The 27529-nt window shown below is 47.2% G+C and overlaps 2 protein-coding genes across 6 annotated transcripts; both read right to left on the bottom strand.

Annotated features, from left to right (window-relative positions):
* Nucleotides 1–593: 593 nt before the first annotated feature.
* On the bottom strand, nt 594–27278 carry zbtb4 (zinc finger and BTB domain containing 4). 5 transcript variants are annotated; one of them, XR_003929810.1, is made up of 3 exons: nt 23692–23861; nt 11380–17750; nt 594–622 (listed from the first exon to the last, which is right to left on the bottom strand). XR_003929810.1 is itself a non-coding variant. In XM_030076031.1 (2 exons), exon 2 carries the CDS (start codon nt 17732–17734, stop codon nt 12119–12121), a length of 5616 nt encoding a protein of 1871 aa, XP_029931891.1. In that variant the 5' UTR covers nt 17735–17750; nt 27093–27278; the 3' UTR covers nt 10833–12118. The 5 variants fall into 5 exon arrangements, 3 of the variants coding, with proteins under 3 accessions (XP_029931891.1, XP_029931889.1, XP_029931892.1); XR_003929811.1 differs by lacking the exon at nt 594–622 and adding an exon at nt 10487–10808 and having other exon boundaries at nt 11594–17750; XM_030076031.1 differs by lacking the exons at nt 594–622; nt 23692–23861 and adding an exon at nt 27093–27278 and having other exon boundaries at nt 10833–17750.
* Nucleotides 899–8482, bottom strand: shbg (sex hormone-binding globulin). The gene is made up of 10 exons (XM_030075734.1): nt 8473–8482; nt 6597–6699; nt 5758–5777; nt 4797–4926; nt 4457–4646; nt 3591–3752; nt 2610–2766; nt 1763–1902; nt 1333–1537; nt 899–1192 (listed from the first exon to the last, which is right to left on the bottom strand). Exons 1-10 carry the CDS (start codon nt 8480–8482, stop codon nt 1035–1037), a joined length of 1275 nt encoding a protein of 424 aa, XP_029931594.1. The 3' UTR covers nt 899–1034.
* Nucleotides 27279–27529: the final 251 nt, after the last annotated feature.

The following is a 27529-nucleotide window of genomic DNA, read 5'->3' on the forward strand; positions in this document are numbered from 1 at the left end:
AAAAAAAAACTAAATTCTTTGTGTTGAAGTGATTTGGACAGCACATGTCAACGATTTCTCCTCACAAAACAAAAAAAGCTATCAAAACAACTAATGAATATGTGCAAGAGTTTATTGTCATACACTTATTTGTTAGATTAGGTTGTTTGTTAGATTTGCCTCGTTTATGTTGTACCTCCCTTTTGCACTACTTCTATTGTCTTAATGCCTCATATATTTGCGAGCAGTGCTGGTATCTTAATTTGTTCGTGACTTGAAATAAAGATAAAGAAAAAAAGATTATATTTTTGTTTAAACAAACAATTCTTAAGATAATTTAAAAAAAAAAAAAAAAAAAAAAAAAAAAAAAGGAAGGCAGCAGATCCAAAAACAGAAATATTCGGCGTTACAATTAAAGAAATGTTATTGCTGAATCTTCTTTTATGTGATTTCAGTCTCCATCTGCTTACACATTATTATTACACATTATTTATTTCTAACAGTAACCTCCAAGTGTTTTGGACGCACCTGCACTGTCTGTAAGCGTCCACTAGAGGGGGCAACCTCTCTCTCTCTCTTTCGCTCTCTCTCTCTCTCTCTCTCTCTCTCACACACACACACACACACACACACACACACACACCTTATCACTCCATATTAGCAGTGGACACACACACACACACCCTCACAGCACTTGTGATCTCATCTGACCTTATCGATGGTCATTTTCACGGCTGGCTGGTGTCGTTCGTTTATTCTGCTGCTCTTTGTTGGGAGCATCAAAGGTCAGAAAATTTGCTCCCGTCTCTCAGATCAGTCAGCGGATTCTGTCTAATGGGTACTGATGGAAAAGACACCAATTAAACATTTGTTTGTCATTTATTGAGGTAAATTGGACAGGTGTGTTGGCAGCTTAACTGAGAAAACTGTGAATTAAGGTGTCAGTATTATACAAAAAAAAGCTTTGTCTTTGAAGAGGATATTGCACTTGACTTCAACTCTTTCTCTCAGTTGTTCAAACAATTACACTGTGTTGTTTTTTTTTTCATGCCATTTCAATCAATGTGTCCTTTCATGATCTCCGCAGGGCAGCTGTAAGAGGAGACGGACGCGTGCTTCACAGCCAAGTCCAGGTCCAAATCCTTCCCCTGGACCTGGATCTTCTGCAGGCATCCTGTCAAGTAGTGGGAGCCAACGTGCTCCTCGCCTTCACCTGAGCAGGGAGCAAGCAGAAAATATGAGGAATATATATATTTTTTTCATTGCAACGCCCTGTTCTGCAAACAAAAACCTCATCTGAGCTGAAATCATCCTCTATGGCTGCACATCTTAGGACATCTTAGGTAATCTCACCTAAAAGACCTCCGATGGCGAGCCGCCCCCCTGCCAGTGTGCCCAAATACGCAGGCTGCTCCTCTGAAGCGACAGATAGCCTCCTGGCCTCTGATTGGTCGTTCTCCATCAGCACTTCTAGTAAATCCTTTTGAAAGATTAGCGCCAGTCTATTGAAGTCCTCTGCCATCATGATTTTATCGTTACCAAAGGTGAGTGTGACTGCCTGTGAAGTCAAGAGAGGCACAAGTCTTCACTGAACTCCGTAGATGAAGTGTGTGTGTGTGTGTGTGTGTGTGTGTGTCAAATCCAGTGACAGTAAGGGATGCTGACAACATTTCATTGTTTTGTTTGGTAAAAGACGCTCTTCTAATACTCTGAATGGTTTATAGGAAATTCTAGGAATTATGTGTAAATGTTATGTCCGCTGTGTGTGTGTGTGTGTGTGTACCTTTGTGTTATTATCTGCCTCTAAAGCCAGCAGCAGCTCCTGCCCCGGGGCCTTCATGCTCAAAATGGTCCCATCCATTTGACTGAAATGTCCCCAGATTTCAATCTTGAGTCCATCCTGCTCTGCGTCACGTGAGAAAACTGCAGGCAGAAAAAATGTTAATGCAAAATTAAGAGTTTGTCTCTGAGTGACCTGTCAAACACAGAATGTAAATGAATAATTTACATAGCACTTATCTAATAGTAAGTAAAAAAATACAAAAAAAAAAGAACTAAAAATTCAACATAAGCAGGGGAGGAAGTAAAGAAGACAGACTGTCCTAGTAAAACAACATTAGATTTAAAATACAGATAATTTCATAGTTATCAAAATTAAGAATAAATACTCTCTAAGCAAGTACAAGAAAGTGAGCATATTAAAGTGTGTTTTGAGTGCTAATTTAAAGGAAGATACTGAAAATACTAAAACAAAATGCTAAAACACAAAATATAAAATGTATTAGATAATTTCATAATTATCAAATTATCTGTTACAGAAGTTCACATGTGCTGTACAATTAAAATGAGTGATGTTGCCAATAGAGTTTTTTAAAAGATGAAAACCGGGCAGACTATTCCTTTAATTTTCCCTCTGTGCATCTGTGACGTCAGCCAGAGCCGTAAATTATAAGAGCGCAGCCACCTTATCTGATTACAGCAAACAATAAATTAAACAAGTATAATATTGCTACTTAAATTGTCATGTCATTGCGAGCGGGCCTTATCGGGGACAATAGGAGCGCTTGTTATTAAATGAAGGCGTGTTAACGCTTGCCAAACTCTTGTATAATCAGGGCCTGTGTTCCCACCTGAGGTGTTGAAAACGGCAAACCCCGTGCCAGGGAAGTAGCTGCCAGGTTGGATGTTTTGATAGCAGGGCCAGAGCTCCTCTGCTTCTGTCTCCCAGGGAGCGGTGAGGTTTAGCCAGCTGCCTTCCTGCACACAGCCATCCATCTGTGGCTGGAACTGCAGCAAAACACACAACAGATTCAGCGCAACGAGCAGACAGAGGGAGAGAGGGAGACGGGCTGCTCGGTGTGCCCACAAATGAAAGAGAGACAGACACGCACACAGACAGGCAGCGACCGAGAGAGAGACAGACATGCACACAGATGCAAACACACATGTCACCGTCCCACTGCAAGGCTTACCAATCAGCTTAAAGGTAAAACACACCCTAAAACATCTTAACCTTGCTTCAAAAGCCGCCGTGGCCCTACACCATGACCTTCTGGCCACATTGTGTTTTTTAGCGGCTTGTTTTTCTCATCCCATCAAATAACAGGTCAAACATCGATGGCATGATGCAACATAAATTCACAGTTTGACGGCACATGTGTTTTCAAGCTATCTGAAACACGGAGTGTAAATGTCAGGTTTTGGTGTCAGTCCCTCAGAATGGAAGAGAAAGAGCTCCTCTCTTGATTTTATCGTTTTTGTGCTGACATTCAACAACGATACGGGGAGGAATCTGTCAAGAGACAGATCTGTGTCTCCTCTCGAGAGAGACGAGACACAGATACCAATTTCTCCGACGACAGTGGCCTCAGTAAACCGCAATGAAGTGCAGTTACTCACATGCTGCGCTTTGAGTGATTGGTGTGATTCTCACTTTTTCTCGATTGGGGAAACTTGCTGCCTTGTTGTTGGTGCACTATCGCTCTTACTGTTGCTACATATATTGGAGCTTGTCAGAAAAGGCATTCCGGGAAATGAATTGAAGTTGTAACTGAAGTGGAAGCAGACGTGACAGATTGAGGGAAAGTGGACACATGAGAAAAGTGAATAACCTGGACAATCATCTTCTTCGTGTCGATCAGGACCCCGCCGAGGGCCAGCCGGATTTGACCGGACAGAAGATCGTCCGCCCCGTTGGACCCCAGGCCCACCACCAGCGCCTTCGCCCTGTCCACCTCCAGAATCACAAACTTGCCCTGGTTGCTCAGCTCCAGCTTGGCGGCGGCACAAGAAACACAAGAGGAGACATGTTCGAGATTAGATCAAATTCTACTTTAGTCCAATGCAGTTCACAATTTTCAAGACCTTTTTCTTGAAAACTGCATGACGTCTGATCCTTTTTATTTACGTCAGTCCACAAGACAAGGTTGTCCCGCTTCAGTAATCCTTTCTGTTTTAGCAATTGGACCACAAATGTGAGTAATTAGAGGAAAGAATTACATCAACATTCATTTATTTCCAAAGAAAATTATGATGTCCAGTCCCAAGTGCTTGATCCCCACTCTCCTGAAAATGGTCCGATATCAGGATACAAAGTGAATTGGACAGAAAAGTGAAAAGGGATTTAGCAGCCACATCTTTTGTATAGAAGAAAATGGTGTCAGTATAATTTGGCTGATTACAAAGATATATGAGTTGAACGGGTTTATGTTTATGTAAGAGAATTAGAGATGAGTTAAACAGCTACCATTATCCGTTTGGGGCTAGGGTGGACATTTTGAAGACTTTTGACATCTTATCTGCTTTATTTCAAGATGCCACTTCAAAAATATATTAACACAGAAAAAGGTAAAATTCTCTCCTCCATGTGTCTTTTTGTTTTTTTTTTTTTTTCAAAAGCAAGATTTTATGGCTCAATACAAGACTGAATGACTTGGTTTTGCATTGTGAGTGTGTGTGTAGTGTGTGTCGATCCTACCAGGTGCCATTTTCCATCGTTGAGCTTGGGACCCCCCGCCACGCTGACGATGGTGCCCTCTTTGCTGATCTGCATCTCAGGGATGCCGTCTTTCAGAGACAACATGAACCAGTCCTCCCCATCCTTGGTGTCCCCGTAGAAAATCGCCCCTTCTGGGTCAAACGTCCGGAACTCAAAGACTGACCTGATGCTGCAGCAGAGAAGCAGAAGGATAACTTTACCTTGTAGTTCACCAAGAGCTGCTTAGGCCCCCCCTGCCTCTTTTCCTCCTTGATCCCACATTTCACACCACAGTGAACATTATCAGCGCAGTGGTTCTGTCCCGTTTCACCTGACATACCTGTGCACTTCGCTGAGGTTGGTTGTCGACTGGACCAGCGGCTTCCAGATGTCTCTCTCCTGGCCGAGGTTCACAGGAGTCCGGCCAGATATCTGTTTCTTGAGGACACGAGGTTCATGAGGTTCACACGCTTAACATGAAAAGGAGAGAGTAAAGGGACTTGCTGGGAAGACCGGCCCCTACGCTGCCTCTGATTGGCTAAACCCTAACCCAACCCTGACCTCAGCCAGCGAAGTCAACAGTTACCGGAGGCAGAGGCAGAGCAGGGCGGGTGTGCCGGCCCAGCAGGTCAGTTTAGTCTCTGCCGAACAGAAAATTACTACTTCACTTCCTTGTCCTGCATTCTTCACATTTGCCAAAATCTCCTTTTGTAATGTAAAATGTAATTTAAATCTGGTGATTGGTTCCACTTATTCCAAAAAGGTCATTATAACATGGAAAGTGTGCACACCGATAGAAAAAGACAGAAAACAACAACTCCATTATCACCAGTAATATTTTACTGTATAATAACAATATAATATAGTAATGTTAAAACTATATTTCTTAGAAAACATGGAAAAAATCTGCCAGTGGCATGAGGTAATCCCACTAATTTCAAATGCAGTTGCATTTGTTTCAGAAAATTTTCTGGGAATAAGTACAAATATGTTGAAACAAGGCAGAGTAAGACAGATCGTCCCATTAGTATCAAAGAAAATGACACTTGATTTAAAACAAAATCTGGACACAAGTTGATTAGTAGCGGAAACAAGCGGGATTATCTCATCCCAGTTGCGGATGTTTCCACTTATTTCAGGGAAAATGAGATCTTAACGCTGAATATTAGACTAAATGTTAAGAAGGAGAGTTCTGCAGTGAAAATACAGTCACTTGTATTTTCAGGCGGTTCAGTGCCAAATTAATGATGATTTATTGACAAAAGTGTTACATGGCATCCTCTTCGAATAAACAAACTTACACTGAGCCATGTCAAAGTTTCTGGGAAAAAAATTCAAAGAAGTGGAGAAAAAAATAACAGAGCTGGGTTCCAGCCAAATGTGGGTGCAGCGTGGTAAGCTGCGGCGTGGTGTGGTCGTCATGTTGACTTCTCCTCCTACAGAGTGGGCAAAGTCCTGCTGTTCTGGTTAGAGGTTGCACTCATGAAAGGCTAAAAAAGAAGCCTTTTGAGGATATGCTGTGATCCCCCTCCAGCTGTGCCGCTGCGTATGAATGAGCTGGATAATCATTCATAAAGTTGGACACTTAACACTTCCTGAGTCAACTGATATCCTGTAAAGAGCTATTAAGTGCAGTTCTGCCCTCAATGTGCCAAGTTTTTCTCACTTGAGTCTTTTGAATTTTCCCCACTATTAGATTTTTTTTGGCATTTTGACCTTTTTTTTTGACAGACGCAGAGAGACAGGAAAAACTGAGATGACACACTATAAAGTTCTTGGGTCTGATTCAAACCTTGGACTTGGTTACATAATATGTGGCCCTAAAGCACTGGGCCACCAGGACGTCCTATTTTTTTTTTTTTTTTTTTAATGTCTTTATAGTTACAAATGTGCTCTTTTGACCATCACATAAAACTTTTTAACAGCTTTCAAATGATGCATAGCGCTCCCACACAAATGCAGCATGCACAGCAGGCTTTTTGATGCTTGCGTGGCATGTGAGCATACCTTCCTCTGTCCACTCCCTTGCTCCTCGGCCGCCCATCCCAGCAGAGCGAGGCTCAAAGTGAACAGCAGTCCACCTGTCACTGTCTTCCAGTAGCTGGCCATCCTTCAGTGCGCTTGCCCCCCCTCGGCGTACAGTGTCCTGAGCTCCACGGGGTGGTCCGCTGTCTCCAAACTAGCCTGAGGTGAAGGTGGTGGGCTGAGCTCCGAGGGAGTCTGCACCAGAGTGTGGAGCAGCGCTGTGAGCGGGCGAGGTCCAGAGAGCACAAGGCATACATGCTATGGTCAGTGACATGGCTTATCGATCCCCAGGAGGGAGTGTTTGATGGTTGCGTCTGCCTGACAGGATGTTTGCAAAAATGAGACAGAGAGAAACTGAGTGGGCAGCAGGAGGTATGTAAAAGGGGAAAAAAGAGGGAGAAAGAACAGAAGGATGGTTTGACAAAGAAGACAAGCTGAATCTGCATAATTGCTCCCAACTGTGATTTGCACATTTCCATCAGGCTGCAGTTATGCTCTGCTTTTGTGAGGATAGTAACATGGATATGAGTGTAGGCTGGGTGAGTGACCTTAGCCAGACCACTGATGTGTGTTTACCCATTACACAGGAACCTTGACTGGCTGCTGCAGGCTATGGTTCAGTGTGTGTGTGTGTGTGTGTGTGTGTGTGTGTGTGTTTTGTTGAATGAAGGAAAAAGAGTGAAGGCGGGAAGGGAATTGTGCTTCAAAGCACAAGACTTTATTCTCCTCTGCTGGCACCATCCCTGTGATAAAGTCTTCCTCTGGGAAGAGTACAGCCATGCAAGGAAAAGTGCAACACACACACACACACACACACACACACACACACACACACACAAAAATGACAATAACAGCCTGTTATTCAGTCTTTGATGGTTTGAAGTTTGTCTGGAAATATTTCTACCTCATCATCTTGCAACAAAATGGAAAATCCTCGTATTTCACATGCAACATCTTAAGTATTTTGTGAATCTTTTTAATATCTTTTCAAATATTTAGGTCTACTCTGCCAAATGTATATCCTTACAACACTTGATTACAACTGAATTTATTTCTTGCAGGAAAGCGGTACTCACACTCAAAGTTTGAGAAAATAATTTTACAACCATCCCCAAGGGCAAAAATGCATCATTTCCTTATGCTGGACATTGCTTCCTGTCCGTAAATTAAGGAAATTTATTCCATTTGCAAGTGTCTACCTAATTTAAGCTCAAGAGTTTTCTAAGAAATGAATGCCTGGCATGATATTTTTGGGAGTTCAAACGTGACAGTCACCAAACTGACAGTTCCCCTTTGAGCCACTGAGTGTCACTAGTGGGAAGGTGTTTGTATATAACATTTTCAGGGATTGTTAGAATTCAGCTCCTGATTCAGCCACAAGCTGGCTGTAATCAACCCCGGGTTTACAGCACAGCAACCCTGTCAGAAATTTAACCCTATAATACCATACACCTCTTCAGGGATAGGATGTATTTGTACAAACAGGGGGGGAAAAAGGACTGATGCATGCTTGCTGCAGGGAATGCTAGTTAAAGGTGCACACCATGGAGCGAAGCCAGCTCTTGAAGACTGGGCTGAGACTCACCAGAGGAAACAGATAAGATTAATGCTGAAGGTACAGTTACACAAAGCATCTACATCTAACAGCAAACCAAGTGCTTAAAAACAGCAGTATCTTATGGCCAGCAGCTTTTAGGTTAGTAAGGGAAAAGGTGACGATGTTCCAATTAGTGAAATTACAGCATAAACAATGTTTGTTGACACTGATGGGCAAAGATGAGCAAACTGGAAACTGACTGACAATGTCACTGAGACGACTGAACCAGCATTCAAGAGAAATGACAAAAAGACTAAACATAATGTGATATTTTACTGTCTTTCTTGTCCCCCGAGGAGGAGGTCAGAGGTCAGGGTGAGCCACAGATCAACACCCCCCCAGAGCTGGTAGGGATTCAGTGTCTTAACCAAGCACGCCTCAGCAGGGTGGATACCTGCCAACATGGGGGCTTGAACTGGCGCGCTGTGTTAAAGGGTGGTCTCCCTTTGATACACCTTCCCTAAAGGGAGCGCTTTCCTGCAAGGCTAACTCCACCGTGTAAAGCGTCCACACGTCATTCCGCTTTTGCACAATTCACAAGATGTTCAATGCACATTTCGCCGGGAGAATCAAATGGGAGGATCAAATGATGCAAAACCAGGCAGCCGCCAACTTCAAGCACATGGTTCGTATTAAGTGCTCCGGAGCAACTTGTAATCTATAATAAAGACATAACTTATAAAAAAGAACACACGAGACTGGAGCACATTCTGTTGGGTCATCAGGTTAATACTTTATTTTGTTTGATTGCAGCGAAGAGAAAGAAAGGGAGACGGAAACAAGAGGAGAGAGAGAGAACAAGAAGAAATGTTGGAAAAGGAGACTACAGACTTTGGGAGAGCTGTGGCTACAAGCCTTTGTATCAAATCTAAAGACAAAGTCATCAGGCAACATTAAAACATCTTTTAAAAATAACATTAACATATTTTGTGGGCTCTATATGGCACAGTATTACCCTAGACATGTACACAATACCAAAACAGTTTAGCCACACCCCTACATCTATGACCAGCTTCATAGCAAACTAAGCCATGAGATCTATCTCCAGATCATATTGTCATCATTCATTTACTATTCAAATTTCTTATGCCATAACAAGGCACCTTAACAGTTGAAATCTGGCAGATCCACATCTCACTATAGATAATTATCATTTAAATATCAAAGCAGAGGCACATTCATTTAAACTAAAACATACAGTAAATAGTTGTATATTACCACCAGATTCCAGTCCAGTCACTACAATACGTCAATTTGCATGCTTTTGGTCTGTATGATAACCATGACGGCAAACTATGGCATAAGAAATGGTCCAAAAACACAAACATGTCCATCTACAGGAATGGCTTCAGATAGTGTAGTTTGGAGACAGCAAGGCTTGGCTAGAGTGTAGTTTGGAGACAGCAAGGCTTGGCTAGAGAGGTTTACAGTGGAACTAACCCACAGAAAAATGTCAAAAAACAAAAAAACAAAAACAAAAAAACAGGGAAAAAAAAAAAAAAAAAAACACAGGCGGCCCATATACTGCCAAGGGATATGCTGCTTAGGCAGGTTTATTTTGGTTTTCTTATCCACGCAGACTCGCTCACTCTCTGACACAAAACACGTACACACACACGGCACACACGCAAAAAGGCTTGTAACCACACCCAAGGGGATGCTCGTGCGCCCCTGCAGTTGGTCACGCTGTGTTTTCACACTCCTGCCTGAACCAAACAGCGCCCCAGTACCATCTCTCTCTCTGTCACACACACACACAAACACACACACTCACACATGCACACTGATACATGTGTACTTCATTCAGAGGTGGTGCAGTGTGTGAGTGTGTGCTTGAGGGAGGAGGGAGATTTGAACAGCTCCTAGATAGTGATTGTGAGAAATAAATGTGGCAGCTAGTATTGTGGAACCTTATTTCCAAACTCTGCAGTATAATGAATTGCAAAACAAACCTAGAAAAAAAAAACACTACAGAGATATGCAAGGTTGAGAGGCCAAAATATATAAAAGGAAAAAGAAACAAAAGCTGTGCGCACAATACCAGATTTGCTGAGGATATAAACTGTTAGGAAGCAAGTGTTGCTCATGCTTTGTGGATACAGAACCCAAGTTTATTGACATGTTCCTAGGACTACTGTATATATGCATACCAGACGTTATACGGTTCTTTAAAAGGTTATTTGTGTCAAAAAACAAAAGAACTGAAATGAACCTACCATTAATGCAGTTGTACTTCATTAACCTCATGACTAAATTTACATTCATATTTTTTTTAGTGTACTCAAATTCCCCCTTTTCACTGAAACCACTTCCAACTGGTAAAAGGGGGCTAAACAACATAAACAACATAGTGTAACAGAACAAACAAACAAAAACATATAGAGATAACATTACACATAAAAAAAAAAAAAAAAAAAAAAAAAAAAAAAAAGGCCCAGGGGGGCATCCGGGAGTTTCGGCCACCACTTTGGCTGCTTAGCTCAGCCTTACCCTAACTCTTAGCAAATAACACGGGACTGAAAAGGAAATAGTTCAGACTCTTTCCATTGCCCCCTCAGTCAGGGAGTAGGACAGCACGTTTTTGTCCATGAAGTCCTTTCTGTCGGGGGATCTGACTCGGAACCCTGCCTTTCTTGTGCCCGTCTATTTCTTCACCTATCCAGAAATAACTCTATACCCTGAATCCCATTTGTCTTTTTCCTTCCTTGCTCACACTTTCTTCTTCCTGGCCTAGGAAATGGAGGAAAAAGGCTATTGAAGATGAAGGTGGACTGATTTTTATTCTTTTCTTTTTTTTTTTTTTAAAGTGAAGGAAATGAGATGAAAACCAGAAGTGCAATGGTCTACGAGCCTAAGAGTCTTACCCAGTGGCCAGCTACATATCCAAAGCAGCTACAAGTGTCGACATTATCCCCTTTAAGTGACCACTACTTTTCTATTGTGCACATAAGGTAAAAACTACAGTGAACGCTATGCAGATCCTACAGAGTACCATCTGGCCACAAGGTCACCGGCTTAATTGAGACATTAGAAGCTCAGATGATCTGTCATTGTCATAAACTCACGTCCAGCCATAGCATTGACTTCTTACTGATTTAGATATGAGGAATCACTTCTAAATGCACTTCTACGCACTGACCTACAGTAGCTTAGTCCAACTAGAGTAGGAATGCTCTGTGCGCCTCAGAACCACATGGAATGATCAGCGCTTAGGTGGCGTACTCTAGCCATTCATGCACATAGTCCATCACACACACACGCACACACACGCGCACACACACGCACGCACGCACAGAATGACATACATACTCGCCCATACACACTGATACCTGCATAAGCCCACTTCGGCATGCACAAATCCTTACATACTGTGCATGTACATGCTCATATATAACTTTCACGGACAGTTTGACAACAGAACACTTCAGTATTCTCACTCAGTCACACCCATACAAACACACACACACACACACATTCACACCCTTACACAAGGTTTGTGTTGTTTGATGCTCTACCTCCAACTGTGTTGAGTAAGGACTCTTCTGTCTCATCCCTTATCCTTGCCCACACAAGCCTTCCAAGAAGAGCATTTATCCTCATTATGCGGTCACTATAAAGGGAAGCAGACTGAACTAATTTTTCACACAACACACACCCTGTTAGCAGTTCTTATTCTTATATTATAGATAATATCATAATGAGTCAGAGAGGAAGATTAATCAAGCTCTAGAACTACAACACACTACAGCAAGACAGGAGAAACACGGAGAAAGGTGAACAGGAGGAAGAGAGGGGAGTGATGATACGTCATTGAAATATCTGCCTCTCCTCCCCTTTTCTTTGCTCCTTCTCCTCCCTTCACCCCTACTCCTGATTTCATGCCTAGCTCTGGTCTCTACTGAACAAAAGAGAGGCAGGGGTACTGTGCAAATGTACTCAGTAACCCAGCGAGCACGCACCCCCTCTCCCCCACCCCCCATCCTCAACAGGCCAGGCCATCCTCTCTGAAATATATTCCTTAGTTATAGTGCTTTTGTGTCCTACGGTTTGCTGTTGCTGCTGTCCCTTTGCTTCTTGCCAGTGCCACTGCCGCTGCTGAAGAGACTGGGATTGGCCACAAGGGGGTGAGGTGCTGCGCCCATGTAGGGCCCAGCAGTGGCGGCGTAGTTGAAGATGGCAGGAAGGAAAGGCAGTGGTTCCACCTTGTCCCCCCCAGGAGCCATCATGTTCAGAGCCACAGGAAGAGCAGCCAGGTTATAGGGGTAGGCCAGCAGCTGGGGCCCGTAGAGCAGCTGGTAAGGGTCGGGGTAGAAGGGCAGCTTTGCCAGATCCCCACCGTTCGGGACCATCACCTTCCCCAGTGGTCCAAAGGGAAGCGCTCCAGTAGGATAGGAGGACATGAGCAGGTTCTCCTCCTGTTTCTTCCCGGAGCGGTAGCCGCCTGGCACGATAAGGGGTAAGGGGAAATCCTGGACAGGGTATCCCACTGAGGTGACCTCCGCCTGTTGGGAGTCTCTGGAAGATGTGGTGTCCTGGTGCTCAGGCTCAGGTGGTGGCGGGGCTCGGGGGAGAAGAAGGGCATGGGCAGAGGGGCGGTCACCAGAACCAGCTGCTCCAGTGGGCAGCGTGAGTCTGTCGAGGCCTTGTGAGGTGTGGTGAGCCTGGCGGCCAACTTGAGCTAAGAGTCCAATAGCTGTGGGGGACCGGGAGGGGGACTTGGGAGTGTGCCTGGGTGAGGAAGGTCCATTTACAGTGGTTTGAGGGGGGATGTGCTGGGGGGATGGTGCAGGGCTTATGGGCTCCTCTTTAGGGACCAAGAGAGCGACTCTCTCCTCTAGGGGGTGGGCAGCTCCACTCATTTGCTGGGCCCTCTCTGTCTCCATTTCTCTCTCTTTCTCCATTTCTCTCTCTCTCTCCCTTTCCCTTTCCCTTTGTCTCTCTATCTCCCTCTCTTTCTCTTTTTGCCTCTCCATCTCCCTTTCTCTGGCTAGTATGGAGGACATGGTCAGGTCTTGTGCTTCGTTGGGAGAGGGGCTCCGGGACAACGGCTGGACTCTAAGATCTTGGACCAAAGGTGGCTCCTCATAACCTGCATGTAGAAACATACCATTCCCACCCTGCCTCTCTCTATCCATAATGACCCCTTCCCGTTTCATGAATCCCACCTCAGAGCTGGGAGCTGTTGTCATGGAAACAGGAGGAGCAGCAGTGGTTATTCTGGTCTGTGTGGACATGGGCACGTTCGGAGAGGTGTTGGTGGGTGCCATGACGTGCATAGGGCTGGGCATTCTGTGTATCTGGCTCTCTAGGTTCTTCTTTCTAGGGGTGCGGTAGTCCAGACATTCAGATCCGTTCATGACCAGCACACTCTGAAGAGTAGATGGTGTGACAGGCGTTGAAGGCGTGAATCCGGGTTTGGTGGGTGTAATGTTAACCGCACTGTCTGAAGGAGGGTTTATAATTTGTGGACTAGGTTCTCTCTCACGAGCTGGAGGTTTGAGTTCTGTCAGTTCAGGTTTGTCAAAAGATTCTGATATCTGCTGTTCGTCTTTCAGTTTGCTGAGATGGCTTTCTTGCTGCTGTGATGCTAAACAGTCACCGCTACTGGGTGGGTCCGGGGTTGAATAGCTGATAACCGAAACAGACAAAGCAGTGGGAACCTGTCCTTTTTCAGTCTCTAGATCTCTACTAACAGTGTTAACAATTGTCTCTGCTGCTTTTGGCTCTGAGTCTCTGTCCTCCTCCTTCTCTCTCTCAGGGGAACTGCTTAACTCGTGGCGTCGGATGTGACGGGTTAGCGCCGAAGATGTTTTGCACACCTTATGACACTGTGGACAGGTGTGTCGCGCTAACGCTCTCCTGCTTAGGCGACTTGGACTAGAACTCCTCCTCACTAGTGCACCTCCCTCTTTTTCCTCCTCATACTTTGCCATCTCGGATACTGCTCTAACCCCAATGCCTTCACCTCGTTCGTTAAGTCCAACTTTAGGTGGCACAGAAGGAGCCTCAGTGGGCTTGGGATGCTGGGCTTTCTGGTGATCCTCCAATTTGTCCCTTGAGGGGAAAGTGGCACGGCAGAAGAGACAGACAAACTCCAGCAGATGGCTCAGCTCATGTTTGTCTCGCTTCCTGGGGCTGGAGAACCAGCGGCCACATGTACCACACTCTGCTGCATTCCCATTCGTCCAAGGCCGCCTCTTTATTCCCATATGAGCCCCTGAGGTAGGCAGAGGAGGCTTTGGAGAATGCAGAGGAGGGGTAGGGACCTCAGGGCGAGCCTCCTCAACCTTTTCTTCTGATTTTTTGTTTTTCCCTTTTGAAGGGACAGAGGGATAATCGTTGATTTTCCTCTCTTCCTTCTCTGTGCTGTGTGTTGACATTTTTTTAGCCTCCGCTACCTCCTCCTTACCACCATCCACCTTTTTCCCGCCCACCTCCTCCATCTTTCCATCCTCCTCCTCCTCATCTTGTGGTGATTCTGTCTCCTTGTTCACGTGGTTCTTAAGCCTCTCTGCCCTCCTCATCAGCCGAAGGGAACGTTTATACTTCAGCTTCCGCTGCCAGTTCCTTGCCCTTTGGAGATGTGCTTGGGCCTTTCTCTTGGGCTTGTAGGAATAGTAAGGCCGCCATAAATTGTCCTCCATGTCGTGGTCACTCTCCCCTTGCTCACGCACCTCTTGGCGGAAGTAGTACTCCCTCACCTCTTCAGGAGATTTGGAAATCTTTTTCCTTATTTCCTCCTCACAGCCTTCACCTTTTCTGTCAATCTCAGCTCCCAGGCTGGCTGTACGGTGAACACGGTGTTTGTGGTGATGATGGTGGGAGTGAGAGTGGCGGGGCTCCTTGGCATCCCTCAGAGATGACGTTTCAGTCCGCTTGGTTTTTGGAGGAGAGTGGCTCTTGTCTCTCCTGAGGTCTGTCTCAGAGATGCTGCGTTTCACAATGGCCTCCTCACCAATACGTACAGTAATCTGGCACAGTGGCCCTCCCCCTTTGACCTGTGACCCCCCAGACAGTGACAATTGCTTTGTGTTAGAGATGTCATTCTTGCCGTGGGACTTGCGTGACTTGTGATAAGATCTGCCTGTGTCTGCATCCTGTCTGCCTCTCGAGCCATCTTCCGTGGTGTCTGAACTATCTCTGGACCTCTTTCTATGACTTTCTGCATTCTCTCTTTGCTTTGTTATTGACCTGGGACTGGACTTGTGGGATGTCTGACTGTCGCTGGTTTCAGGGGAGGGGCTGTTCAGTGGACTTTTGCCATTCCCAGAGGTGACCTGGTTGCTATGGACAATGACGGAGGATGACACTGCTGTTCCATGAACTATGACGGAGGGTTTCGTATGGCCATACGTTATTACAGAAGATAGGCTTGTTTCTGTGCTTCTGCCAGTCTTGGGAGTTTTGGTTTTGCTGCTACTCGATAGTTTGAAGCTGCCACTGCCTCTACCCTGCTCTGCCTCTAGGGTCTCACTGTCATGTTTTCTCACTTGGGGCATATCTGTTTGGGGGAGGGGCGCTAGTGTGGAGAGGTCCCTGTGGTCCATAGCCATAGAAACAGGGAAGCCATCAGGGAAGGCATCTGGGTCAGGCTTCACACTTTGAGGGTGGGCTCCACTGATGAGGCTTTGGAGGTTCCCAGGACCCAGAGCACAGTCCAAACCCAGGGGTAAGGGGAGGGATGGTGGGTCGGTTGGTGGCAGAAGCAGGCCATTGGACAAACCATCGCTGTAGGTCTTGTAGGGTCTTTTCTGGGAACGCATGGGGAGAAGACGATAGAGCTTGAGGGCATTAACTTTCTGTTTGTAGCCACCGTTGGCGGTCTTTTCGCTGGAAATGAGGCTGGGATTAATGCCATGGATGGTCTTCTGGTGTGTTTTGAGATTGTAGTAGGTGGCGAAGGCATCCCAGCAGAAGATGCACTGATACCGCCTCTCCCCTGTGTGCCACACCTCATGCTTTGTGCGGTATTCAGCAAGGGCAAAAACCTTGTCACAAAAATGACACGGGTATTTCCGCCGCCATGAGTGCACATTGGAGTGACGCTTGAGGCTGGATAGAGTCATGTAGGACCGCTCACACACAGAGCAAAAGTAAATGACATTGCCATCTACCACCTTCACAAAATGGCTCTCATCACCCCCCAGCAGCTCAGTGGTTGCTGTATCATCGCCTTGGATACGTGCCAAGAGGCTCCGTGCTTTCTTCCCTGGCCGTGCCTTACTGTTTTCCGTAGCTCCTTCAGTTCCCACAATCACTCCCCCCTCCACTCTTACCTCACCCTCCTCCAGCGGCTCCTCCTTTGGCTGGACAGTAAGTGAGGGAGGGCCCAGGCTGTTGGAGGTTAGGCTCGATGTCCTGCAGGAGGCCTCGTGGGACTGCAGTCTCTTGCTGTGGATGAAGGCTTTGCCACAATAACGGCAGCTGAGGGCCCGGCTGCCGCGATGTAGCCGCATGTGGACTGTCAGTGAGGAGGCTGAGCTGAAGAGCCGGTGGCACACGCCACAGATCAGCTCAGGCTTCAGACTGTCAGTGGGGGAGAAGGAGGACGGGTGGGGAGGAGCAGTGACAGCCTCAGAAGGGGGAGGAGGAGGAGGTGGTAGTGGGGGAGGAAGGTGGAGAGTAGGGGGATGAAGGTTTGGTCCATGAGGGCTTCCCACCTTGCCACCTGGTCTTCCTGTAATTTTCTCTTTCCTCTCTGTGTCCCCACTGCGCTGGCTCTGATAAGCTGAAGTGCCGAGGCTGAAGAGGATCTGAGCGGTCGGAGAGGGCGAGGCTGTACCGTTGGTCCCTCTGTGTCTCTCATCCCACCCATCTCCTCCATAACAGCCCCCTACAGACCCGCTGGACGACCTTGGGGGGAACCTGTTGAACTGAGTCTCTTGATTGAGTTTAGAGCACTTAAGAGGAGGGGGGGATTTTATATCCTTTCTGATAAGTGCATTAACAGTCATGGGAGATGAGGAGGAGGCGGGTGAGGAGGACGGAGAGCTGTCGTGCCTGGGGGGCTTAAAAGGTCTGTGCTTTACGTCCATGGTAGCGTCCAGTTTCCACAGCGACCCCTCGTCTGAGCCCTTGGTGGATGGCCGTCGACTGTGGGGGGAAGGGGAGGATGAGGACGAGCTGCGACAGTGGTTTGGAGAGGTCAGAGAGGGAGGCAAGGGGGCGGCACTAAGTGGAAAGCTTAGGGTAATTTTAGCAGTCTTGGGCCCGTCAGCCATGTCCTCCAGCCTGTCCTCCATTGTGGCCTCTCCCCGGCCTCCGTGCCTTTTACCCTTCATCTCCAGCTGCTCAGCCTCCCCTTCCTCCTCCTCTGATTCAGGCTGAGAGGCCACTCCAAGACAACGGCTTGGCTCGTGTAGTCCTCCGATCCCGCTGGAGCCGCAGCGGGTGGGGCAGAGATTGTCCGACAGGTGGAACGGTGATAGTCGGCCAGAGGAGGCCTGAACTGAGGGAAGGGTGTCTAGAGCCACTACTGTCTGTGGCAGGGAAGACAGGGGTGACAACCGCTGACTCCGGTGGCGCGTGGAGTCCTTAGCTGCGATGTGTGGCAGGTTACAGAGGGGAGTGTGCCCGGCGGCCAGGTGCTGTTCACTCAGACGTGACTGAAGGAGGCCCGCATGGAGGGGGTCCCACACCTTCTCACCGGACACCATGACCAGCCCCCGAAATCTGAAAGAAAAAACAGAAAATAAGGCATAAGTATTATAAACACCACAAAGAAAAGAGCAAAACATAAATGCACGACACAGAGCAAAGAACCGACAGTATACCAAGAGCTTTTGCAAGAGCAGTCATGACGCTTATGAAACACTTTTGAGAGAAGGCAAAGAAACCCAAATGCCCCAGCAATGCTGAGCTCCAACAGCTCAGCCAGGAATGGTGAGTGAGAGGAGGGAGAGGGTAGGGGGAAGGAATGAATCTGCGGCAGTGCTGGTTTAGATTTCAGCGTGCCACAGCCAAGTCTTCAGAAAGGCATTCCAGAGATCCATCTCTCTCGGCTGTGACACAACATTCCCTTTGCCTAATTGGAAGGCATTCAGATTTAATCAAGATTCCCTCAGAATAGAGTGTTGACTTGCATCCATGGCCTTGGCGCACGTAAAAATAGTCCCACTCTTTTGCTCTTTAAGCAGACTAAAGGAAAGGGGATGGCTGTGATCACTGCCATTCCTGGCAGTGGCTAGTATCTGCCGGGCATGACTCTAACCATTTATTTGTGAAGGCAAGGGAGGGAGGAAAGGAAAGGGGGGAGAAGAGAAGGGAGGGAGAGTGCATGTGTGTGTGCGGAGAAGGGGTGTTTTTCCGCCCTCTGCATCCGGTACAATCTCAGCTAAGCTCGAGAGGATGAGCGATGGGCACTTCCCATTTCCATTCTAATTCAACCGCCATGGTGGCGGATATAGTCCGCCTGCAATTTCTTGATGCATAAGCTAGCTGCAGATTCACCTGCGATAGGCAATTTATTGTTATTATTTATTTAAAATGGGGCCATTTGGTGGGGTCTGCAGACTGGGGAAGGGAATGGAGACAGTATAAGGCCATAATGATGCGACGTGAAGAAAAATCCTCAGTCATGCTTTTCTGCCTGCGTTTTCAAGCAGCAAGGCAGCCAGGAAGGCAGGCCGCTGTAAAATTCCACAGGCAGCTCTGAACAGGCAGAAACTAGGTCAGCACTGTTATTGCAGAGGGAAGAAGAGAGAGGGAGAGAGAGAGAGAGAGAGAGAGAGAGAGAGAGAGAGAGAGAGAGAGAGAGAGTAAGGGAGAGTGAAAGGGTGATAGAAAAAGGGAGAGAGAAAGAGAGCGAGGGTTAGTGAGAGAGCAAGAGACAGAGTGAGAGAGGAGAAAGGAGGGGGCTGAAACAGGAACAGTCAGACACACTGCACTGTCAGACAGACAGGAGCCCAGGCAAACATGCAGACACACACACACACACACACACACACACACACACACACACACACACACACACACACACACACACAAACACACAAACAAGTGCATGCTCACAAACAGAAATGCACATACAAAGTGGCATGCACACACAACATTGTACATACATGCATGCCCAGGGGTTAGAGGCACATGCATAAACAAAACTACTTTTACGCGGATGGACCCGCTTGTAAATGACATGCAAAACAAAAGGGTGAATCTGAGTGCACCTCAGCATGGGGACAGAGAGTACAGGTGGAATAAACTATCATCGGACGCTCTGAAAACAAAAGTGTTTATTAGAAACACGCTCAGTAAAGACAACGCTGCACAATGTAAGTTGTTTGCGGATGAGAAACCATTCCATGCTTGTTTATCTATGGTTATTAAGGGCTAAAAACATCAATGCTCACTTTTTTGTGACCAGGCTTGCTCTATTTCGCGGACGTGTACTGAAATAGGCCTTCGCTGTCACTCTCACATTTACTGAGCGATAGATGTTGTGCAGGAAATCCCTTATGTCAAGCGCCAGCCTGCTACAAGTGGGCGGACACATTGAGAGACGGTGCTAGGGCTAAAAATGTCACCATTTCATCTGATGCTTGCGCCGCGGACAGGAAAATGCGTATGACGCCCCCTCGCTCTTTTTCTTCATCTCCCTGTGACGCACACAGCCTCTCCACAAGCAGAATCGGCACGACACACTGCTTGACCGTGACAGGCGGCTTTAAATACGCTTTAAATATGCTCAAATGTACACACAGGGAAATGTGCACTCAGACGCATAGGACACGCATGAAAACACCGCTATCACGCTCTCATTTGTATGGATGTTGGGATGCACATGTAACACACACAAACATACGTAACACACACACACACATGCACAGCCTTCCCTATCACACACACACACACACATAAACAAATGTGACCGTCGAAGTGGCAAGGACCCTAAAGCAAAATCAAAACAAAGAGCAGCCCTGTCCCCGCGCCTCTCTGCAACAGGATGTTCTCCACAAACAAACATGTTAGTCGGCCTGAGAAGTGTTCATCTATTTATGCTTGCGGCTCTACAAAACCGCACAGCAAGAACAGGTGTTCAGCTGGTGCAGGACAAATGACTAACGAGTCACACATAAATAAAAATTAAAAAACAAAAAACAAAATACAAAGCAGTGGATTTACATGCAGTTGCAGTGGCAAAAGTACTAGGTCAGAGACACACTTTTTTTTTTTTTTTTTTGCAATGCACTGATTAGATTTTTATTCCATATCATATGATCATATAATGAAATTTCCCCACCATGGGACTAATACAGGAATATCTTATCTTATCTTATCTTATCTTATGATGAATGTCAGGCAAAAGTACACACTGTCAGCTTTTGATTCTGAATATTTCTTTCCTCCAACGTCAAATCAGAAACTTCTCAAAGTTGCAGATTAATCTCACGGTTTCAGCTCGGTGTGAGTTTTGAGATGAATTGCCTTTGAGGAAATTAAAAAAAAAAGTGCTGTTTGTCTCAATGCACCTTGCATATGTTATCCACTTTAATTCTGTGACCGATCCAAACCAGCATGCGCCTCACTATTTCACACCAAGATGCTCTGTCACGAGCATAAAAAAGGGATGACTTTATGCCCTTGAAGTCCCGGAGTGGGTATTCCATGAATTCAACGGGAAAATTAGTCAGCTGGAACATCGCTGCTAAAGTGGCCTTGCATAACTTGAGGCATGGTGGCAGCACAGTTAAGATTTTTGGCTGGTACACTCAACTCGAGGCCTGGGCATTGACACATCCATAGAGAAATCTGTTTACACCACGCTGAAACTAAAACTTGTTGCTGACAGACTAACAACCATTAAGACTCGACAGCCATGCTCTGGTGTTCGTATGATTCTCGATCACAAAGCAAGACCTCAAGTATCTAGTGGCACTAATGCATCATAAATGCCACGCAGTTACTGCGCACAGCAGGACCATCCAGAAGTTAATGGAGACCTAAATAAGGAAATGACCAAAAAAAAAAAAAAAAAAAGTTATTGTACGAAAAGAGCACGCAACCAAACATTAACATTATTTGGTTGTAAAATAACTTTGCTGTCCAATAGCTCTGTTCACTTCGGAATAAAGGCCCGATGGTGACATTTTAATGATATTTACATGCATTTAAATTAGCTTTCACGTTTCAAAGAGAGCGTAAATACATGCGAACCGGTACTTTTGCCTAATTGTCATTGTGGCAGAGCTGTGGGTTTAATCAGGATACGAGTCAGCTGTATTTCCCAACGCTCTCATCATCAGCTATATCTTTAGCTGTGATGTATGGTATTACGTTTGTGTCTGTGTGTGTGTGTGTGTGTGTGTGTGCGTGTGGGGCTGAGAGGGAGTGCCTGCAAGGCGGAATGTGGGGGGCCTCGGTGTTCCAGCCGGTGAGCCAGCGGCGGGGAGCATGTGGGAAGAGGAAGGTGTCGGTTGGGCTTTCTCCCCAGCGAGGGGCAGCCAGAGGGGCCCAACCATTAGAGCAGCAGTTGGTCTGTGAAGAGGAGGGGGCGAGTGTGTGTGTGCGTGCTCATGAGGGTGTGTGTGGGATGGGTGGGTGGGGGGGCATCGTTAGCAAGAAGGGGTACTGAACTCTCCACAACCCCCCGGCCAAGTGAGCATGGTGGAGCCAGCCAGATGGGATGGATAGAAGGAGGGAGAGAAGAGGAGGAGGAGGAGGAGAAGGAGGAGGAGGAAGGGAAGTTGGTATGGATTTGGGGAGTGGTTGGGGAAAAGGGGAAAAGGAGAGTGGAGGTGGTAGTGGTAATGGTGGTGGTGGTGGTGGGGGGGTTAACTTCAAACACATCTCTTCCATGTTCACATTTCATGGTTTCCTTGTCTCTCAGATCCCACTCAGCGTGACTGACTGCGTGCCCCCCCCCAACACACACACACACACACACACACACACACACACACACACCCCACCACCACCCCCGAGTGTAAACTGTGGCATCGTGGTGATTTTGCATGCCGCTCCACACACACCAGCAAACCTGCCCATGTCTAAAACACCATACTCTCCACGGTCTGTTAGCTCTCAACCCAGCACGTAATTCCCATAATTCTGCCCGCCGTAACAGAATCATGGGAAGCATTAGGAGGAGGCAAGGCCAAAAAAAAAAAAAAAAAAAAAAAAAAAAAAGTACCCCAGGAGAGCAGTAACACTACACCAGTGACCTTTTTGAGGTAATTTCCCCAAAATCATTTTCAATTTCACGCACAGTCCCTCTTGAAGGTGCAGCGAAAGCCCCTTTGGAGTTGTCAGTGTAAAAGCACTGCGAGGCATTCGAGTGCTAGCACGGTTTAGCCGGAGCGACAGAAAGTTTCGATGGCCAGCCTGCACTGGAACCACACGGCCGGCCGATCACATCGGACAAAACGCCGCGGCACTTTCCCTGTGTGCGACATCAACATCCAAAAGGGTTTTTTTTTTCTTAAAGTGCACAATGTAAACAAAGCTAACAGTCAGGTCCTGTGCTCCGTGAGACTCGCACATCAGTACTGCATGTTCAAGTTCAGAAAAAGGCCCCGAGGCAAATACGTCACGCTGGGTTTATCTAATGTTGTTTGCCGCCGAGCGTGGCCAAAAACACGCACAACCAAACTGAAAAAGCGTGCCTCCGCATGAACATCCTCGACCGTGCGACACGGCGGAGCGGAGAAACCACGCTTCCCGTCCTCTGACCTATGACCCCCGTACACCTCCGTGGCGTCGTGGGATCATATTTTCCATACATTGAGCGCCGGGGCTTGGGTCGGCATCCATGGAAACCAGGAATGTGGAATAGTTGGCTGCGGACGCTCTGTTGTTTTGGAAAAAGTAGGGCTTAGGGCAGCAACAACAGGGCTGGTGACATCAAAATGCCCTCTGCTGCTCTGTGAGAGACAACCCCCAACAAAACAACAGACGGGTAGGCAATACACTAAAATGGAGGACACCGGGCTGGCCCACAACAAAAACAAGAGCCGGGATGGGTTGGGAGAATCTGAGATGTTTACCACAGCCTAGATGCAAGTTTTTCTCAAAAGTCGTCCGCCGCTCTAGTCTTGTTAGTAAGTTGACGGACAGGGGTGGGAGACTGGCCCACCGTGGCAAGGCAAGGTTTCCCCCAACAACAAAGCCCACATAATGTTTAAACGCCTGTTCTGACGTGTGCTGCCCCCCCCCCCCCTCCGTCCCCGTCTGGGGTGAATCACCGGGACGCAAGAGGCTTCGATAAATTAAAAGTTTCATCACAATCTCGAAACGAGTCATCGCTCCTGAAAAAGAACTGCGTGGTGCGCCAGCGACAGAGGGGAGGATGAGGGAGACAAGGCCTCTTATTGGCACACACACGCACACACACACACACACACACACACACAGAGAGCACAGGCACACATAAATACGCACAACCTTACACAAACACGCACTGCACAGCCGCGCATAAAATACGCACACCCACTCGCACTCACACCCAGTGCACGCACATTAAAATAAAAACCTTCTTCTCCTCCTCCTCTTCACGTGCGGAACAGCCACCACAGCAACGGAGAGAAGCGAAAACAAGCAGGAAAACAACAGAATTCACCCTCTCTTCCCCTCATTCTCTCTCCCTCTCTCAGGAAGGCAAGCATACAAGAGAACGTACCTCGGAAAACCTCCTGCTGCATCTCTGCTGCGATGTGTTCTCTCCCTCTCCCCTCACACTCCCTCTCTCTCTCTCTCTCTCTCTCTCTCTCTCTCTCGCTCGCTGTCTCTCTCTCTCTCTCTCCCCCTCTCTCGGTCTGTGTATGCGCACGTCTGAGTGTGCGAGAGAGAGCGCAGGGAGAGGCGGCGCACACACACGCATATACACACACGCACACACACACACGCATGCACACATACACAGGCGCACACACACACACTCACACAGACACACTCACACACACACACACACACACACACACACAGGCAGCAGTGTGTGAAGACAGAGGGCAGGAGCGATTCTCACACTCTGACTCGCTCGCTCCCTCGCTCTCACTCACTCCCCCTTTTTCTTGCTCGAACTCTCCCTCCGCTCTCTCTCTCTCTCTCTCGCCTGCTCTCCTCCTCTCTCACTCCAGTTTTGCCTCTGACACACGATTCTTAGTGTTTTTGCTCTTTTTCCAGCAAGTGAATCTCCCCTCCACCCCCCAACCCCCCCCACCCCCCCCTCAAACCCCACTCCCCCCCTCTACCCCAACCCCCTCTGAATCCAATCTTCTTTTTATTTGGAAGTGTTGTTCTCTCTCCCTCTCTCTCTCTCTCCCTGTCTCTGTCTCTCTGTACATGCACATGCACACACACACACACACACACACACACACACACACACACACACACACACTACTTTATATACACAAAGCCCAGCGATAGGGAGAGGGAGGGAGAGGCAGAGGGAGACAGAGTGGGAGAGCAAGCAAGAGGACGCCATTTAAGCAGTTTGTTACGAGCACTGCAAGTCCCCAAAATGGCTGAAAACAAACAGGAACCATGCCAACTAAAAAAACCTGGGCACAAGGACAGACAGACAGACACGGAGTGAGGGGAAGGACGGCGAGTAAGTGAGACAGAGAGGGAGAGAGGGAGAGCGAGAGAGAGAGAGAGCGAGCGAGCGAGCGAGAGAGAGAGAGAGAGAGAGAGGACAAACTGGCGATAGTCAAATGGCGGATGGAAGCACTCTGTGAGAAACAAGTGAAGTTGAGAGAAAGCCGGGGATATAAAGAGGGAAAGGAGAGAGAGAGAGATGGAGATGGAGCAGCAGACAGAGAGAGAGAGAGAAAGGGAGGGAGAGAGAGGAGAGTGAGAGAGCGAGAGAGAGAAACTGGGGCAGGCAGAGAAGGGCAGAGACTCTTTGATTCTTTATGGCCTCGGTTAAAAGGGTTCAAGTGTTACAGGGAGCGATGGCGGCCACATCAGCTGTAGCTAAACTCGACCTGCTGCCTGCAATAACCTGCTTCTCGTCTCCCGCCACCACCAACACCACCGGCACCGGCACCGCTGCCACCGCCAGCGCCTCCATCTTGGCCTAGACGAGCAAAGCCAGTCGCCGCGCCAACAGGCCGCAGCTGCAGGATTTTCAACTTCTGATTTTATACGTGTGCAACGAAAATCTCCTGCAACAGCGTCCTGTCGCGCTCGCGGCCCAGACTAACGGCTCTCTGCCACGCACGTCACGGCCGATGGAAATTCCACATACCTCCGTCTCTCCCTGCCATGTACCACTCAATGGCCTGGAAACCAGGAGGTAATCTCTCAGCTGGAACAAGAGGGCTGTGGGGCAGAAAAATGAGAGAGTGGGGGCGAGGGGGGGGTAGAAGAATGTTCTGGTACTGTTATGCTACAACACCATCATACTTCCCACTGTCCTTTTGAGTATAGCTCCCCCCGCCCCAAAACAACCCACCAACTGAACCTTGACGCCAACACCCCACCCTCCACTCCTCCTGCCCTTTCTCTCTCTCTCCCTCTCTCTCTCTCTCTCACCGTCTCTCTCTCTCACCCTTATTGTATGCTGCCACACTTGTCTCCATGGGAACCGCTCTGGGATTGGGTGTTGTTCCTGTGACCTCTCTGGCTCTTGGAGTTAGAGGAACTCCCCCCCCCACCCTCCGTCCTCTCTCTTGCACTCTTTCACGTTTTCAAAGCATGCTGGTGTGCGGATGGGTGACAGCGGCTGTGAGTGGTTTCGGGTTGGGATTGTAAAATCCTATGAGTGTGTGTGTAAAACAGAAAGAGAGAGAGAGAGAGAGAGAGAGAGAGAGAGAGAGAGAGAGAGAGAGAGAGAGAGAGAGAGAGGCCGTGTGTGTGAAACAGATTGCCCGTTGGCAAAGACAATAGTGTGTGTGTGTGTGTGTGTGTGTGTTGCAAGAGTGCGGCCGCCCAGTCCACACATGTGTGCTAGCATTGTCCCGTGGCTGCAGCCAGCCACCAACTCTGTATTCAGAGGCACCCCCGTTGTCCAGCCATTCCTATTCATGGGCGTTTGCCCAAACGTGATCATAGCTTTTCATGCTGTGCTACCAAGCGACACACACATCTGAATACACAAAGATGAAGCAACGAAGGGAGCCATCTTGGTGGAAAATTCAAGGCATTAGCTCAATGAGACTTTCAATATTTAACTGCTGTCCAAAGAAAAAAAAAAAGAGGAAAAAAAAATCTTTTAAAACTCGAGTCCAGCGTTACGCAAAGTTGAGTTTGGAGGCCACTTAAAGAGACGTTTAGGCAAAAAACACATCTTTTTGGCGGGCTAAATTACATCTGCTTTCACTATGTTTCATTACTTGTGTTTATAATAAGTGATGGTTCAAAGAATAAAACACTAATAAATAAGTTCAACATGTTTTAAGGAGCATATTTGTCCTAAAAGTTACACAAACACACATACATTTTGTTTTCAATCTAATGTGACTGGTGCAGATAATAATATAATTTTAAATATTTGCCACCCCAATACTTTGACCTACCAAACTTTACTTTGTTGTTCCACTAGCAAAGTTGAGTAATGACAGGCAGTGTGTGAAGTTTGACAGTGAAGAGGAAACTCTGTCTGTTCCCAAAGTTCAGAAACAGCCTCAGCTGCTTGACTAACTGAGCAGTGACTGTACTGAATTCAATACAGTTTAATACAAGGAAAGCCTATGTTTAATCCCCTGGGAGTCTCAAAATGTTCACTCTGCATTTCATAAAAGTGCAGGCTATTTGACAAAAAAAACTCTACCAGCTAATTAATCAGATTTCATCGGTTTGGTTTCTGTATCCACTAGATATTTCCAAACCTTGCACAAAATTTTGGTGTAGAACTGTGTGTGCCAACAAAATAAAATGGTATGAATGAAATGGCAAATAGTGATCAAGACTGCCTTAAAGGTTTTGGTGATCTAAAACAGTGCATGTCACTATTTACTGCTTCTCAAAATGCAGACTGAGCTCCTGCTAACAAGTATACATTAGTGCGAATCTGTCTTTTGCCGTTCAGAGGCCTCAGTAAACACCCTGAATAACCTCACAGCGGAGATGACTAACCTGTTCTCCAGCTGAGTTGGACTGAGATCAAAGCAGGAAGTCGAGCGACATCGGAGGAGTTCAGATGTCAGAGGTTGTCTTAAAGGGGAACAGGAAGCGGAGCTGCCTCACAAGGACGACCCATCAAGTCCTGTTTCTACGGTCTGCAGACAGACGAGTGCAGATGAGGAGATGGAAAGGCTGCCAGGCCTGTATATTTTGTACCAGTGGACATTCAGATAAGCGCAACAAATGTTTACATTTGCACGCACGCAGCACACACGCACACACACACAGAGGCACAGCTAATAGGGTGTCTTAGCCCTCAGCTGTGATTTACAGAGGAACAGCACCGTGGATAACTTGCTAGCGCCTCCTCTGAAATAGGAAGAGACGTGCCTGCCCCAACATGTCCTTAGTTAACTCTTGGCAGCTGCTTACAAAGCTGAACTCAGACA

The sequence above is a fragment of the Myripristis murdjan genome, chromosome 18 (assembly GCF_902150065.1).
Source record: "Myripristis murdjan chromosome 18, fMyrMur1.1, whole genome shotgun sequence".
NCBI classification, from domain to species: domain Eukaryota; kingdom Metazoa; phylum Chordata; class Actinopteri; order Holocentriformes; family Holocentridae; genus Myripristis; species Myripristis murdjan.